We start from the raw sequence: 15,982 nt of genomic DNA, 5'->3' as shown, positions 1-15,982 counted from the left end.
ATTTAGTGTGATTCCAGAACTTATATAAAAATGAAGTCACCTTTTTTTTCCCTGATAATTGCCCCTGCTATTTTGCCACTGACCACTTTACAAAGGAATCAAATCCAAATGCTGCATTGCTTAGTCAGATTTCATTCATTTTAAATGAATGGAGATAGAAGTAAAGATACCCTAAGGTATTTGACAGAGTTCACTTTTAGGCTTCTTCCATTTATAATCTAGCTCTAAACTGTATCCCTTTGATTTAGTTTGCTTTATTCAATACATGCTATTTTAGTAACATATAAAATAGTGTCCTATCCACAACTAGTTTCTATCTGTCCTCTCAAAAAATAAAAGTGATTACTTCATGTTTTATCATATTCACATTTGTATATTTTACCATAGTTAATAGAGAAAGGCTCAAGGCTTCAAATAAATTTGAGAGCATAAATTTAGTATTTATTTAGAATTAGATCTTGAAGCAAAACTATTAGAATTTTACTACATTTCATTTTCCATAAATTTTTCATTTTTTTCAATAAAAACACTTAGCCTTTCATAAATTAACCATAGCAAACAATAAAGGGATGTGCTTTAGACTGAGACAAAAGACCTTGATAAAAATAATTTCTATCTTGGCTCTCTAATCATATTATCCTAGGCCCTTAATATTAAAGAGTTATCTTCTAACTGGTAATTGAATAGCTCTTCGTTAGTTTCTCCAAAAATAAGAGTTTTTAATCTAGTCTTACAGATTAAGATAGTCTTATGGTTTAAATATATTTTGGAAATTTGTTCCAATACTTACATTGAAAATATCTGATATTTTCAATTACTTAAAACATTTATGATTTTAAGCTCCTAGCAGAAATCTGCTGCTGAAGGGGAAAAATACTAAGAGCTGTTAGTCAGAAAGACACTTATGTAAGAACTGTGACATTGGTTATTGATTTGAAAGCAAAAAGTCCTATAGTTTAGACTCAAGCCCTTAGAAATCTTTAGTGAGCATTTTCCCCTCTCAGAAGTGAGACAAATGGCTGATGAGTGAAATCTTGAGAATGTTCACAGCTTTTCTCCTTCATTCTGTTGCAGCCCAGAAGATGGTGAGATCCATCCAGAAATCTGTCGGCTCTACATTCAGCTGCAATGCTGCTTAGAAATGTACACAACAGAAATGCTAAAATCTATATGCCTGCTGGGGTCTCTTCAATTTCATCGAAAAGGTATCTACATTTATTATATTGCCATAAACAGTAAGAAATGTTAAACCAAAACTTATATTTTGCAAAGATCAATATGTACTATACGTTTGAAAAGTGGAAAGTGCAAGTGAAGTCGCTCGTCATGTCCTACTCTTTGCGACCCCATGGAATGTAGCCTACCACACTCCTCCGTCCTTGGGATTTTCCAGGCAAGAATACTGGAGTGGGTTGCCATTTCCTTCTCCTGGGGATCTTCCCAACCCAGGGCTTAAACCTGGGTCTCCCGCATTGTAGGCAGATGCTGCCTACACACAATTAGAATATGTTCAGGAAATAATTGAAATAAATAAAAGAAGTCTGTATCAATACTATCAAAATGCATAACAACCCTGATTATCTTGAACAGAAATTGTGGTAGAAACAGTTCTCAGATTTATTATTTTACCACTCATGAACATGATTTTGGCTAGATTCAGTGTGGGCAGCAAAACTATATAATGATCTTACTAGGGTGGTAAATGCTATCCAAAATTGCTGCTATGTCCCTAAATGTATTTAATTGCAAGATGACAAATCACAAATTGTGCCCCAAAGATTTAAAAATAGGGGGAGCTCAATAAACAATAGAGAGGCATATTAGTGACTGAAAAATCTCATCCTGTGGTTTAAACTTATAAAGAGACTATATTGGCCTAGAGGACTGAAACCTCCAGAGACTGCAGTGGTTTCAGCATGGTTTGATCAGACTTCTGAATTCCATTCTGAGCGATGCTCTGCCTTCTCCTGGGTGTTGGTGTTAACCCTCAAGCTGCCTTCCCCCATATTCAGAAACTGATTCCAACAGTTTCAGTCATCACATATGCATAGAGAGAATTTCTCCCACTGCAGATTAGCTCCCTTCCCTTCCCATCCCATCCCTCTGGGTTGTTCCCGTGTACTGGCTTTGAGTGTCCTGCTTCATACATAGAACTTGGAACAGTCATCTATTTCATATATGGTAACATACAAGTTTCAATGCTAGTCTCTAAAATCATCCCACCCTCGCCTTCTCCCAGAGAGTCCAAAAGTCTGTTCTTTATACCTGTGTCTCTTTTGCTGTCTTGCACGTAGGGTCGTTACCATCTTTCTAAATTCCATATATGTGTTAATATATTGTATTGGTGTTTTTATTTCTGACTTACTTCACTCTGTATAATAGGCTCCAGTTTCATCTACCTCATTAGAACTGATTCAAATGTGTTCTTTTTAATAGCTGAGTAATATTCCATTGTGTATATGTACCACAATTTTCTTATCCATTTGTCTGCCTATGGACATCTAGGTTGCTTTCATGTCCTAACTATTGTAAACAGTGCTGTGATGAACATTGAGGTACACATGTCTCTTTCAACTCTGGTTTCCTCAGTGTGTATGCCCAGCAGAGGGATTGCTGGATCATATGGCAGTTCTATTTCCAATTTTTTAAGGAATCTCCACACTGTTCTCGGAGAAGGAAATGGCAACCTACTCCAGTATTCTTGCCTGGAGAATCCCATAGACAGAGGTGTCTAGTGGGCTACAGTCCATGGGGTCACAAAGATTCAGACACAACTGAGCAACTAACACACTCACACACACTGTTCTCCATTGTGGCTATACTAGATTGCATTCCCACCAACAGTGTAAAAGGGTTCCCTTTTCTCCACACTCTCTCCAGGATGTATTGTTTATAGACTTTTTGATCACAGCCATTCTGACCATTGTGAGATGGTACCTCATTGTGCTTTTGATTTGCATTTCTCTGATAATGAGTGATGTTGGGCATCTTTTCATGTGTTTGTTAGCCATCTGTAAGTCTTCTTTGGAGAAATGTCTGTTTAGTTCTTTGACCCATTTTTTGATTGGGTCATTTATTTTTCTGGAATTGAGCTGCATGAGCTGCTTGTATATTTTTGAGATTAATTCGTTGTCAGTTGCTTTGTTTGCTATTATTTCCTCCCATTCTGAAGACTGTATTTTCACCTTGCTTATAGTTTCCTTCATTGTACAAAAGCTTTTATGTTTAACTAGGTCTCATTTGCTTATTTTTGCTTTTATTTCCATTACTGAGAGGTGGGTCATAGAGGATCTCACTGTGATTTATGTCAGAGAGTGTTCTGCCTATGTTTTCCTCTAGGAGTTTTATAGTTTCTGATCTTTCATTTAGATCTTTAATCCATTTTGAGTTTATTTTTCTGTATGGTATTAGAAAGTGTTCTAGTTTCATTCTATACAGGTGGTTGACCAGTTTTCCCAGCACCACTTGTTAAAGAGATTGTCTTTTCTCCATTGTATATTTTTGCCTCCTTTGTCAAAGATAAGGCATCCATAGGTATGTAGATTTATCTCTGGGCTTTCTATTTTGTTCCATTGATCTATTTCTCTGTCTTGTACCAGTACCATACTGTCTTGATGAGTGTAGCTTTGTAGTATAGTCTGAAGTCAGGCAGGTTGAGTCCTCCAGTTCCATTCTTCTTTCTCAATATTGCTTTGGCTATTTGAGATTTTCTGTGTTTCCATACAAATTATAAAATTATTTGTTCTAGTTCTGTGAAAAATACTATTGGTAGCTTGATAGGGATTGCATTGAAGCTATAGGTTGCTTTGGGTAGTAAACTCATTTTCACTATATTTATTCTCCCAATCCATGAACATGGTATATTTCTCCAACTATTTGTGTCATCTTTGATTTCTTTCATCGGTGGTTTATAGTTTTCTGTATATAGGTCTCTTGTTTCTTTAGGTAGATTTATTCCTAAGTATTTTATTCTTTTCATTGAAATAGTGAATGGGATTGTTTCCTTAATTTCTCTTTCTGTTTTCTCATTGTTAATGTATAGGAATACAAGAGATTTCTGTGTGTTAATTTTATATCCTGAAACTTTACTATATTCATTGATTAGCTCTAGTAATTTTCTGGTGGTGTCTTTAGGGTTTTCTTTGTAGCAAATCATGTCATCTGCAAACAGTGAGACTCTTACTTCTTCTTTTCCAATCTGGACTCCTTTTATTTCTTTTTCTTCTGTGATTGCTATGGCTAAAACTTCCAAAAGTGTGTTAAATAGTAGTGGTGAGAGTGGACACCCTTGTCTTGTTCCTGATTTTAGGGGATATGCTTTCAATTTTTTCCCATTGAGGACAATGTTTGCTATGGGTTTATCACATATGGCTTTTATTATGTTAAGGTATGTTCCTTCTATGTCTGCTTTCTGGAGAGTTTTTATCGTAATGGGTGTTGAAACTTGTCAAAGGCTTTTACTGCATCTATTGAGATAATCATATGGTTTTTATCTTTCAATTTGTTATTGTGGTGTATTACATTGATTGATTTGCAGATATTAAAGAATTTCCTTGCATCCCTGGGATAAAGCTCACTTGACTGTGATGTATGATTTTTTTAATATGTTGTTGGATTCTGTTGCCTAGAATTTTTTTGAGGATTTTTACATCCATATTCATCAGTGATATTGGCCTATAGTTTCCTTTATTTGTGGCATCTTTGTGTGGTTTTGGTATTGATGGTGGCCTCATAGAATTAATTTGGGAGTTTACCGTCCCCTACAATTTTCTGGAAGAGTTTGAGTAGGATACATGTTAGCTCTTCTCTAAATTTTTGGTAGAATTCACCTGTGAAGCCATCTGGTCCTGGGCTTTTGTTTGTTGGAAGATTTTTTATTAAAATTTCAATTTCCATGCTTGTGATGGGTCTGTTAAGATTTTCTATTTCTTCCTGGTTCAGGTTTGGAGGGTTATATTTTTCTAAGAATTGATCCATTTCTTCCAAGTTGTCCATTTTATTGGCATATATATGCTGATAGTAGTCTCTTATGATCCTTTGTATTTCTATTTGTCTGTTGTGATGTCTCCATTTTCATTTCTAATTTTGTTGATTTGATTCTTCTCTCTTTTTTTCTTGATGAGTCTGGCTAATGGTTTGCCTATTTTATTTATCTTCTCAAAGAACCAGATTTTAGTTTTGTTTATTTTTGTTATAGTCTCTTTTGTTTCTTTTTTACTTATTTCTGCTCTGATTTTTATTGTTTCTTTCATTCTGCTAACTTTGGGGTTCTTCATTTCTTCTTTTTCTAGATTCTTTATGTGTAAAGTTACATTATTTGATTTTTCTCTTGTTTCTTGAGGTAAGCTTACATTGCTATGAACCTTCCTCTTAGCACTGCTTTTACTGAATCCCATAGGTTTTGGGTTGTCATATTTTCATTTGTTACTATGCATATTTTGATTTCCTTTTTTATTTCTTCCATAATAATAAAAAACACATAGATTCTTAACTGATCATTTCATCTGACCTGCACTGCCTCCTGTCTTCACTGTCAGTCTCTGATTGGTGCCCTTCTCTGCTTCTTCCTTTAAAAATATAAGCCCCTGCTCCCTGCTCTAGCATCTTACCATCCAAGTAAAATGCTTAAAAGAGTATACCTAAGAGCATCTTTGATTTCTGCTCTTTGTAGGATTAAGTCTCCATTTGGATTTCTAAAGTAATCCTAAAGTAGTACTTTAGGAGTAGTACTGCTCCTAAGTAGTACTCCTAAAGTACTACTTAGAATATAAATGCTTAGAAAATGTGCTACAAAATTATCCAGGATAAACATGGAGATGCACAGATCCTGTCCAGGACCCACTGAATCAGAATCTGGGGGCACTCCAGGTGATTCTGAAACACAGTGAAGATGGATAACCATTTAGTTACCCTTTAAAACAAAAGGAAATAACCCAATTGTATGTATAAAGATGGAAACTTCCAAACTCTTACCTGGCTATTCTTACTCATCTAAGTACATACATGTTGTATGCTTTCTTCTTTATCAACACTAGAAAGAAATTTGTCCACCAAGATTTAAGATGCCAGAAAATACACTCTTTATCCAAATAGTTATAGCTCTAGTGTGGCCTTGGGCTAGGAAGGGTCTAGGCGATCTCACAAAGTCCCTTCCTGAAATAAAATACATTCGACCCTTCCGGATTCAAACAATGGCAGATCATGCGCTATGCTTACAATCTGTGGCTGTTTGAATCCATGGATGTGGAACCATGGATACAGATGACTGACAATGGGACTTGAGCATCCATGAATTTTGGTGTCCTGGGTATGTCCTGAAACCAACCACCCCATCTCCCCACACATACAGATACTGAGGGATGAGTGTAGCCCTCAGAATCTTAGGGGAATGGTGATTGCCATTCTAGTCTATAACATTCAATCTCTTTCTGCTTAGAATCTCTTTCTGGTATGTTTCTTTTAATGCTATAGTAAAAAATTGTATTTTAACTATTTGGTTAGCTAATTTCTTCTTCCTGCTAATTTCTTATTACAGGTTGGCTACTTGTCTTATTTACTCTATTTCATGAAGGGGGGGAAAAAGGAAATTGCAATTGAGTCATTATTTTGGCTCTATATGAGAGTTTCTGGTCGATTTCTTTGTTGTGATTAGATTCTGAAGCCAAATTATTTTGCAGTTATCTGTACTTTTAATTTATTTTTGTTTATAATTACCTCCCTGACTGCCACCAGAAGTCCAGAAAGGACTGTATATCACATTTAGTTTTACTGTTGTATTGAGCAGGCATGTGTTTACTCTTTGGAGGAAAAGGGCACACAAGGTCACTGCAGGGGCGAGGAGTACAGTTTGTTTCTGGGAAAAACTAAGCCTCAAATCATTTTAAAGTTTCTGCAGGGAGCTTGAATTTAATAATGAAGATTGTCCTTCTCTCTCAATTAAACAAATTATAAGTATCCTTCATTAACAATATATTCAATGGCTCTTCATGCTTTTTGCATACCCCATGTTTCTAAATTTTTGCTGTCTCATAAGTCTGATTGGTACAATCTACTTGGAAATCTTTTATACTTATAAGATCACACTATTGCCAAAAATGAAGACAAACAGTACTAAGATGATTGTCCTATTTCATGGCCAACAAAATTAAAGTAAATTACAGAAATATGAGGTAAAAACACACATTTAATAAAGGCTATTAGATTATGCTATACAAGTGTGGTTCTGAAAAACTGTTATGAGAATATGACAAATAGGAATAATTTTAGGCCTCATATTCTAACAGTTTTGAGTTGTAGATTGCACTATTATTTGACAAAGTCTAATTTCTATGTTTATAGTGAAAAATAATTGCTCTCACTTCTTCATGGTTAATTACATAGGAAATCTTTTCCCACAACTGAATCCATGTATCACATTGACCATTAATGCCTGTTTCCTGACATCAGATAAAATGAGACCTCAGGATTCATTCACTCCAGTGGCAGAAAGTGAAGCCAGGTTTCTAAGAGAATTCAACAATTCTACTATTTTGCCCACAGCTTTCCTCTCTCCCATTCTACTCCCAGTTAGTCAGTTTTTACAACATTCCCATTCTGGAAGAAGCAGAGATGAGAGAACACTCCAGTGCAAGCTCCCTTTACATGTGAACTTGCTCTTTCCGTTTTTATGCTCATTTCTTCTCACTCTGTCAAGCACTTTCTCTGTCTCTGCTCCAACCCTCTGCCATCGCTTACAGTCAGATTTTCCCCAGGTCCTTTGAGGTATACCACCCTCCCTTCCTCCTCTTAAGATCTAAGATAAGATGGATTCTTCCCCTGTATTGTGCCATTAGGGTACATACAGATAGAAAAAATGCAGAGGAAATGTAATCACAAAAAGGAAAAGGAGACAGAAATGTTGAAAGTTAAAAATTCTTGATTAAAAATCTAGTGGGAGTTGAGAGATCAAGATGCTCTAATAAGAAATTAATGAACAGCCATCCATCCAGCAAAAATAGGATAAGTTCAAGACAAAGAATAGCATATGAGCAATAAAGACTCCTGGGTATTCCATCTCCTATTAAGGAATGTAAAGAAAATGACCCACACCAATAAAAGAAACAAGCAACATAAAGACAGAAATAGAATAGAGCTGCAAGCCTTACTTTCCAATGTAATGAGGCAGTTGATACTGAAATAGAACATTAGGTTAGAAGAAATAAAGCGGGATAAATCTTAAAATAGATTATGATTCAAATTATGGGCAGACACATGCATTTGTCCTTTGAACAAATATTTATTGAGCACCTATCATATGCAAGGTACTGGGAGACTGAAATTATCAGGAGTACAGAGATAGATCTGTGTTCTTGTTGAGTATATAGTCTCGTGGAGAGAAATAGGAGGGGAAGAAAGTTCTAAAAATCCCAAACACTAATAATTACAATGTCAATAATTAAAATAGAATAGGTAATGTAATAGAAAGTGACCATGACTGGGTGACTATTTTAGAAGGGGTGATCAAAACTCTCTGAGGAGACAGAACTTAATCTGAGATTTAATGACAAGAAGGACACAATTTCATAAACATTTGTATCTAAAGCAAAGGGCCCAAGACCAGAACAAGTGTATACTATTTGAAGAACATAAATATAAACAACTTCTGGAATCTAAGGGCAGTCTAACACCATTTATTATTCCGTCTCCTTGTCTTAAATACCAAACAGGGAGCAGGACACCATATTCATCACCTTTAGTCAAAGTAGAGGACTAGGAAAATAAGACTGATCACAGCTTCCGCTTGTTGTGTACCTTCTACTTGCCAGGTGCTTTATCCATGCCATCTTATTTTGTACTCAAATATTGTTTTTCCCACTCTACAGATGGAGAAGCTGAGGCTCAAAGAGGTAACATGTCCAGGGTCATCTAACACATTCATCCCCTCCACAAAGTTTGTGATTGTGCTACCACACCAAACCGTTGCCCACTAAGCTACCTTGGAGAAAGGCAAGAGAACATATCAAATGGAGAAATGAAAAATACTAGCCTAGCACCATGAGCTGAATTTATTCTCAGATCTGACTTAATGATTGGTGTGTATATTTCAAGACACGTTTAATGAATTGCTAAAATTCATTGTGCATTTTATTTCTTACCAAAAGAAGTTCAGAGAGTTACTTCTAAGATGGGAGGGAAAGTGAACTCCATCAATCACTTAATGATTTACAAAATATTTTGATTTGGGTAAAGAAGTTTAATTCTGCCTAGGAAATGCTTATATTTAGGAAAATCAAATGCAGCTTTCATGTGATACAAAGGGAGCATGATTTTAGCTATGATACTCATTCTGAGAAAGTTGAAGTCAATTAACTACACAGTTGATACCTCCTGAACATTGTTCTGCTCTACCTTAGGGGCTGGAAATGGAGCAATGAAAGCCTCACAGGGACCTCCCTCAAACATGTTTCTATTGTCTCCAGTGTCCTGTTATTCTGCTTCCTCCATGCAGCTAGGAGAACCACCAAGATGACTACTACTCTGGGGGCATTACTACTGTAGTGTCATAAGAAGTACAGAGGACAGAGGGAAGTGGGAGGGGCTAGGAAGAGGGAGGTAGCTCTGTCTCTTCTCTCAATTGGAAAATGTTAATTTCCCAGTGTATGGGCAAGAAAAGAGCTCTGTTTATGGTATAAGTATTATTTTTCCACTATATGTTTTATGGCACTATGAATATCTCACCACAATGTAGAAGAGCCTTTGAAACTATTTTTTTAATACAGGTAAACCACTAACTGAATTAATATAACTTATTTTTATTTAAATTACATGCTTTTTGGAAATGCAAGGATAAAAGTGAATTACTTAACAGCCTACATTTCCCCACTCCTTTTCACAGTGCATGGAGTTACAAAGCTTCTACCATTTATGAAAATGCATGAGAACAAGTGTAACCATGTGGATAAGCTTCCACACATTTCCTGTAAGCTGTGTTCATTTAGTTGCTCACTGTCAGTACAAAAACCATCCCAGGAGCCTTCCCTAGATACAGTATCATAGCAGATAATGTGTCTGGAGCACAGAGGACATGAGAAATTTGCCCCTGCCATCAGGGAAATGATACTGTGGTGATATAATATTTGCTCAGAGAAGATTAGTTTGGTTTGTTTTGATTCCTAGGGACATTCATACAAATGAATAAAGTTGACTATGGTGGACATCAGAGGCCAAACTCAGGGCCTCCAAGGGGATGCTATGGCAGTGCTTTCTACTGTCACTCTAGGCTGAGGAAGGAGTGGCAGCAAGAAGGAGGGGAGGGGAGGGAAGAGAGGAAAATAGTAAGAGAAGAAAGAATGGGAGAAGTGAGATCAGGAGTAGGAAAGAGGTCTCCAGAGTGGAGGGTGAAAAAGGGGCCACCACTCTAAATAAAAGACCCCAGCCCAGTCTGCTGGGGCTAGTGAAGTCCTAGGACTTCGGAGGTGGAAGGAGCTCTGTGGGACTTTTCAGGCTGCCCCACAATCAGTGTGTTTTTGTTCCTCTTCAACAACTGACCATTTCTCACGAATATAAGAATAACCAGCCTTCCAAACTGGTATGTGCTTCATGGGTGGTTTCCTTTAACTTTTTCTCAAACATGCCTGTTATAGTATCCATAAACAGGCTAAAAATACATGGAAATCCCAAAGGAGCTGAAGGCCAAAAGTGTTGCACAGCCCTGAGGAAAGTGGCCAACTTTTTGATATCTTGGTTCTTGACAGGGTGAAGCCAGCTTAGTGTGATTTTAAGGTGCTCTAAAGGCTCTCCTTCTCCCCTCCCTCCATCTCCTCCCTGAGAAAATACTTGTTCACTGAGGCCTGAAATTGATTTTTCAGGGGACAGAGTTTTTCATTTCATAATTTAAAAAAATGATTTTAAATGCATAGTGACTCTTGGGCAAAGTAAAACTTTGACAGGAAGTTACTGTCTGGAAGCAGCCTGACCCTTTTCCTGAGAGCAGCGCAGACATCATCTGAGGTGCTCCTTCCAAGGATCCCTGGTCAGCGGGGGGAAGCTGGGGATGCAGAACTCAGATCTGCCACTGTCCAGGTGTGTGGGGCACTCCCCTGCTGACTTTCTGATAGGGCTCAAAAGAACATCTAGCCTCTCCAACCTCATCTCTAATCAGCCACCCCAGCCCACCTGCCCCCCAAACCCTGCTGGCCACACTCAAGGAATCTTGAACTACTTTGAGGAACCTGAATTTGGAAGTTCTTTCCAGTTGCTCCCTCTGCCTATAACATATTGTCCACCCCACCCTATCCCACCACCACCCTTTCACACAGTCTGCCCCTTCGCTTTCTTTGAGTTGAAACTTAGATGGGACTTCCCTGCAGAGAGCTTTCCCTGGCTCTCCATGGCTGAACCTAGGCCCACCCAGTGTGCTCCCCAGGCACATGTTAAATAGAGGGATAGACATCTGACCTGTTGTCTGTTGTCCTCTCTAGAATTGATCACCTTGAGTGTGTTCACCATTACTTTCAGTTAATAATTATTGAATAAGCAAAAGGAATTTGCTTTCACTCTGTTGTTGAAAGAGAGGGAGTATACCTGGAGAAAAAGAAGCTTGTCCGGAGATGTTGGACTGAATTAGTACCAGCAAAAGATAAAATGAACAGAGTAAATCCATATTAGTTCTTGTATTTGTCAGGGTAGGGTACCAACTGTATGAAACAACACCAAATCTCAACGGACTAGAACAAAAGAGTTCACTACTTATGTCAGAGTCCAACCCCAGAGCTGGGGTGGGCCGGGCCCTTTTGTTCTTTCCATTCCCCACATCCATCCAATGGTCAGCGGAGAAAAGAAAGCATAAGGGTTTCTACGGGAGGATTTTTAGAAGCTCATCTGGAAGAAGCATACATCATTCTTACTCAGAATTCATTTGCCAAAACTCTGTCACACCAGGGGGAAAATAAAGGGAGGAAGAGGGGAAAAAAAAATAAAGGTCGGCAAACACAAAACAGTCTCCTGTGGCCCTGAAAAACAAGGAAGGATGATTTCAACAAACCAGAATTGAGGAATTTCTCAAAGCTCAAAAGCAATGGAGACTGGATTGGTGGATATAAATGAAAAAAGGAAGCCGGAGCCGATAAGAAACTCAAGGAGAAACAAAAGAAATTCATGCAGGAGAAAAATACTACAAAAATAAAATTGATTCCAGAGATACTTCAACCTAAGAGTCAACAAATGCAAATCACAGGAAAGATTTCTGGAAATGCTGTCAGGGAAATGAATGTTCGAAATTGCATTCAGGAAGAGCTGGACTACCCCACACTGAGTAACTGAGATAGGCATTGCTTGCCCCAGGGGGACACCTGCTGTGAGTGTCGGGTCTGGGCAGCAAAGCAGAACAGAGGGTGAAATAACTGGGATCCTCCATGAGGGCAGCTGCAGAACAGGAAGAGGAGCACAAGAGTGCAGTGTTTTTTCTCAGGCTAAATTGTTCCACCTATCTCTTTGGAGTAGAACTTGTAAACAAGAAACTCCAAGCAAACACGGGACCCAAGAAATAAGATGTGTACCCAGGTCAGCTTATCAGTGGAGATGAGAAGCACCTAGAAGACAAGCTATAGACAGGCATTGTCCAGCCAAACACCTGCTCCTTTTCCAGTCACCAGAAGAAAGATGCTCATCAGAATGATAGGCCAACAGAAAAACCCACACCCTGAAAGGGATGTACCAAATGGCAATATGCAAACAGCTAATGCTTGATGAACAGATTTTAAGTAGACACAGATGAAGAATTTAAAATATAAATGTAATTCATAGTCTCAGAGAGATTTGTTTTAGGTCTATCACAGCTCAGAAACAGTCATTACAGCAGTAAGGATCTATCAGTTTTGTTGGAAAGGAAAGTGTTATCTATCAAATAAAAATTTCAGTAGATGGTTTAATTAGTGTTGGGAGACAGTTTTTCAGTCTCTTGCATGTCTGCATATCTTACATAGTGAGATACTGACTGCCTTTGTTTCACATTATCTTTTCAAGGATGTTTATTTAGTAAATGTCTTGAAAAAGAGAGACTGTATCCCTCCAGAGCAAGGCATGCTTACAATTCAGTATAATGAAAATATTTCCCTCTGAAGCAAAGGGCAGGCATGCCTTCTTATCGAAGGCATGTCTCTGCTATAGAGTCTTCTTATAGAAGACTTTGGATCCTTAATTTCAGGGATCTTATCTCCTGTGTGTGTGGAGGTATGAGACACCCTTCTGGGGTCTCAAGAAATTCACGCAAATGCTGCTACTCTGTTCCTGTTTTGTGTACAAAGTTGTCTTTGTCTCTAGCCTTGTGTCTCTTTCCAGTACCCATGAGATTGCGGCAGGTTAACACACATGGAGGAAATTCAGACCCTTCACAGTTCTTAACAATTATTATAATGGAAATACTGAGAGCTTGAAATAGGGACTCGTAGTTAAGACTTTGGGCTTCCAATGCAGGGAGTGCTGGTTTGGTCCCTGGTCAGGAAACGAAAACCCACATGCTTTACAGTGCAGCCAAAACAAACAGAAACCCATAAAATAGCTACCTGAAAGGTCAAGTCAAGTTGCTGTCCCAGAACTCAGTCCCCACAGTGAATTTAGAATATAGGGGATAAATACGATCCAGAGACTCTAACATGAAATAGGAATTCTGATAGAACTGAGAAAATATAAATAGATAATCAACAAATAGAAAAGCTTTCCCCAAACCTAATGGAAGAAATATGTTAACTGAGAAGGCTATAACATCTCAATGAATCACTCCACATATTACTTAGTAATTACAAAGGGAAAAGGATGCCTCCACCTATAAATGCTGGAAGAAATCACCTTACCTGTGCGATCAGTACTTAACTAACCTCATTAATAATGGAACAAACACTTGTGTGCTTTCTAATGCAATGCTTTCTAATGTCCTTTCTAAAAAGGACACAGTATTGCTTCTATAATATTCTCACTAAAAATGTTTACTCTGAATCTAGACTTATGGAAATAATCAGACAATTCTATATTTAAAGACATTCTTTAAAACAACTGGTCTGGACCCTCTGTTCAAAAATATCAACATCATGAAGGATGAAAAAAGACCAGGAGTCTGTTCTAGATTAAAAGAGAATAAAGAAACATGACAGATAAATGTGGTATATAATCCTTAATTGAATCCTTCAATGTAAAAAGAAAGCTATAAATGACATTACTGGGAAAACTGGATATTGTGGAATATTTGGAAAACTGGAAAATTTAGATATGTATATTAAATAATAAAGTAAAAGTGTTAGTTGCTCATTGTGTCTGACTCTTTGCGACCCCATGGGCTGTAGCCTGCCAGGCTCCTCTGCCCATGGAATTTTCCAGGCAAGAATGGTAGAATGGGTTGCCATTTCCTTCTCCAGGGGGTCTTCCCGACCCAGGGATCCCACTGGGATCTCCTGCATTGCAAGCAGATTCTTTACCATCTGAACCACTAAGGAAGCCCATCCATTAAATAATAGTATTGCATCAAATTGAATTAAATCACGGATTTAATTTTAAACAAAGTTTTTCATGTGATAATGGTTTTAAGATTCTATAGGAAAATGTTCTTTAGGAGATATATGTTGAAGTGTTTGGGATGAAATATCATTAATGTCTGTAACTTTTACATGGCCCATCAAAAATTATAAACCTTGTACATATATATAAATTATATACATAATCTTATCTGTGAAATCTATATATGTGCCTATACACACACACACACACACACACACACAGAGACAGACAAAAGAAAAATATGGTTAAACCAACAACACTGTAAAGCAATTTTCCTCCAATTAAAAAATAAGTTAAAAAAAGAAAAATAGCTCTAAATATTAACAGTTGAAACTAGAATATTTGGGGTGTTCATTGAATTATTCTGGAAGTCTGCTATAGGTCTGAAAATTTTCAATATAAAATAACTGGAGAAAATAGACTGCAAATGCAAGTCAAATGCCAAAAAAAGAGTAATGTATAAAGTACTCATATCCAGACATATTTAGGAACCATTTCATAACTCAATTGTTTAAAGATAAAAAAATTTCAGAAGACCATAAACAGTCTACATACATAGCATCCTTGGATATATATAGAAGAAAGAGAACAATATCAGCCAAGTTCTGAAAGAAACTTAGAACATAGATTTTTATATCCAGCCAATTAGAATTTAAGTGCGAGTACAGAGAGAGAAGCAAAAAGTATTTTCAGTAATATGAAGACTAAGAAATTTTGTATTCAAAGATCTCCTCGGAAATAGTCAAAGATATATTCTAGAAAAATTAAAATGAGTCCAGGAAAGAGGAAGATACGAAATCCAAGAAGCAGTGGTATACAAAAAAATTGTCAGCCATCAATATGCAGCATTAGAGATTAGAAACAGTTACAACAGAAAACTATACTATTAAAAATGTAATTAGTGAATGATTTTCAAGGACAAATAAATTACCAGACTCAAGGAAAGCAAAATCTTTTAATAAACCATGACACCTAGACAGTACTGAAAAAGTAATCAATGAGTCATCTTTTGCTAAAGTTCCAAGTTTCAGATGCTAGTAATTTATAGTTTCACTTGCAGTGGAAATTATCATTATCTATCATGGAGATAGAACTCTTTCAAATCAGCAAGACAGCCGAAGTGATATGAACAGAAAGTGTAAAGAAGGAATGAATACAGGTAGCCAATTAACTTACAAAAAAAATATTAAATTTAATCTCAGTTCAGTTCAGTTGCTCAGTTGTGTCCAACTCTTTGCAACCCCATGGACTGCAGCACGCCAGGCCTCCTTGTCTATCACCAACTCCCGGAGTTCACTCAAACTCATGTCCACTGAGTCGGTGATGCCATGCAACCATCTCATCCTCTGTCATCCCCTTCTCCTCCCACCTTCAATCTTTCCCAGCATCAGGGTCTTTTCAAATGAGTCAGCTCTTCACATTAGGTGGCCAGAGTACTGGAGTTTCAGCTTCACCA

At 37.3% G+C, this 15,982-nt stretch overlaps 1 protein-coding gene across 1 annotated transcript in view; it reads left to right on the top strand.

Moving 5' to 3' along the window:
• The window catches only part of RGS7BP (regulator of G protein signaling 7 binding protein), a 108,727-nt gene that overhangs the window by 68,229 nt on the left and 24,516 nt on the right, over positions 1 to 15,982 (top strand). Inside the window, exon 3 of the mRNA XM_004016942.6 lies at positions 1,075 to 1,205. Coding sequence (XP_004016991.1) covers positions 1,075 to 1,205 — 131 coding nt within the window. The remainder of the gene's footprint in view (positions 1 to 1,074; positions 1,206 to 15,982) is intronic.

This window comes from Ovis aries, chromosome 16 (genome assembly GCF_016772045.2).
Source record: "Ovis aries strain OAR_USU_Benz2616 breed Rambouillet chromosome 16, ARS-UI_Ramb_v3.0, whole genome shotgun sequence".
Taxonomy (NCBI): Eukaryota; Metazoa; Chordata; class Mammalia; order Artiodactyla; family Bovidae; genus Ovis; species Ovis aries.
Note: the sequence above shows the minus strand (reverse complement) of the source record. Positions and strands in the feature narration are given on the sequence as shown.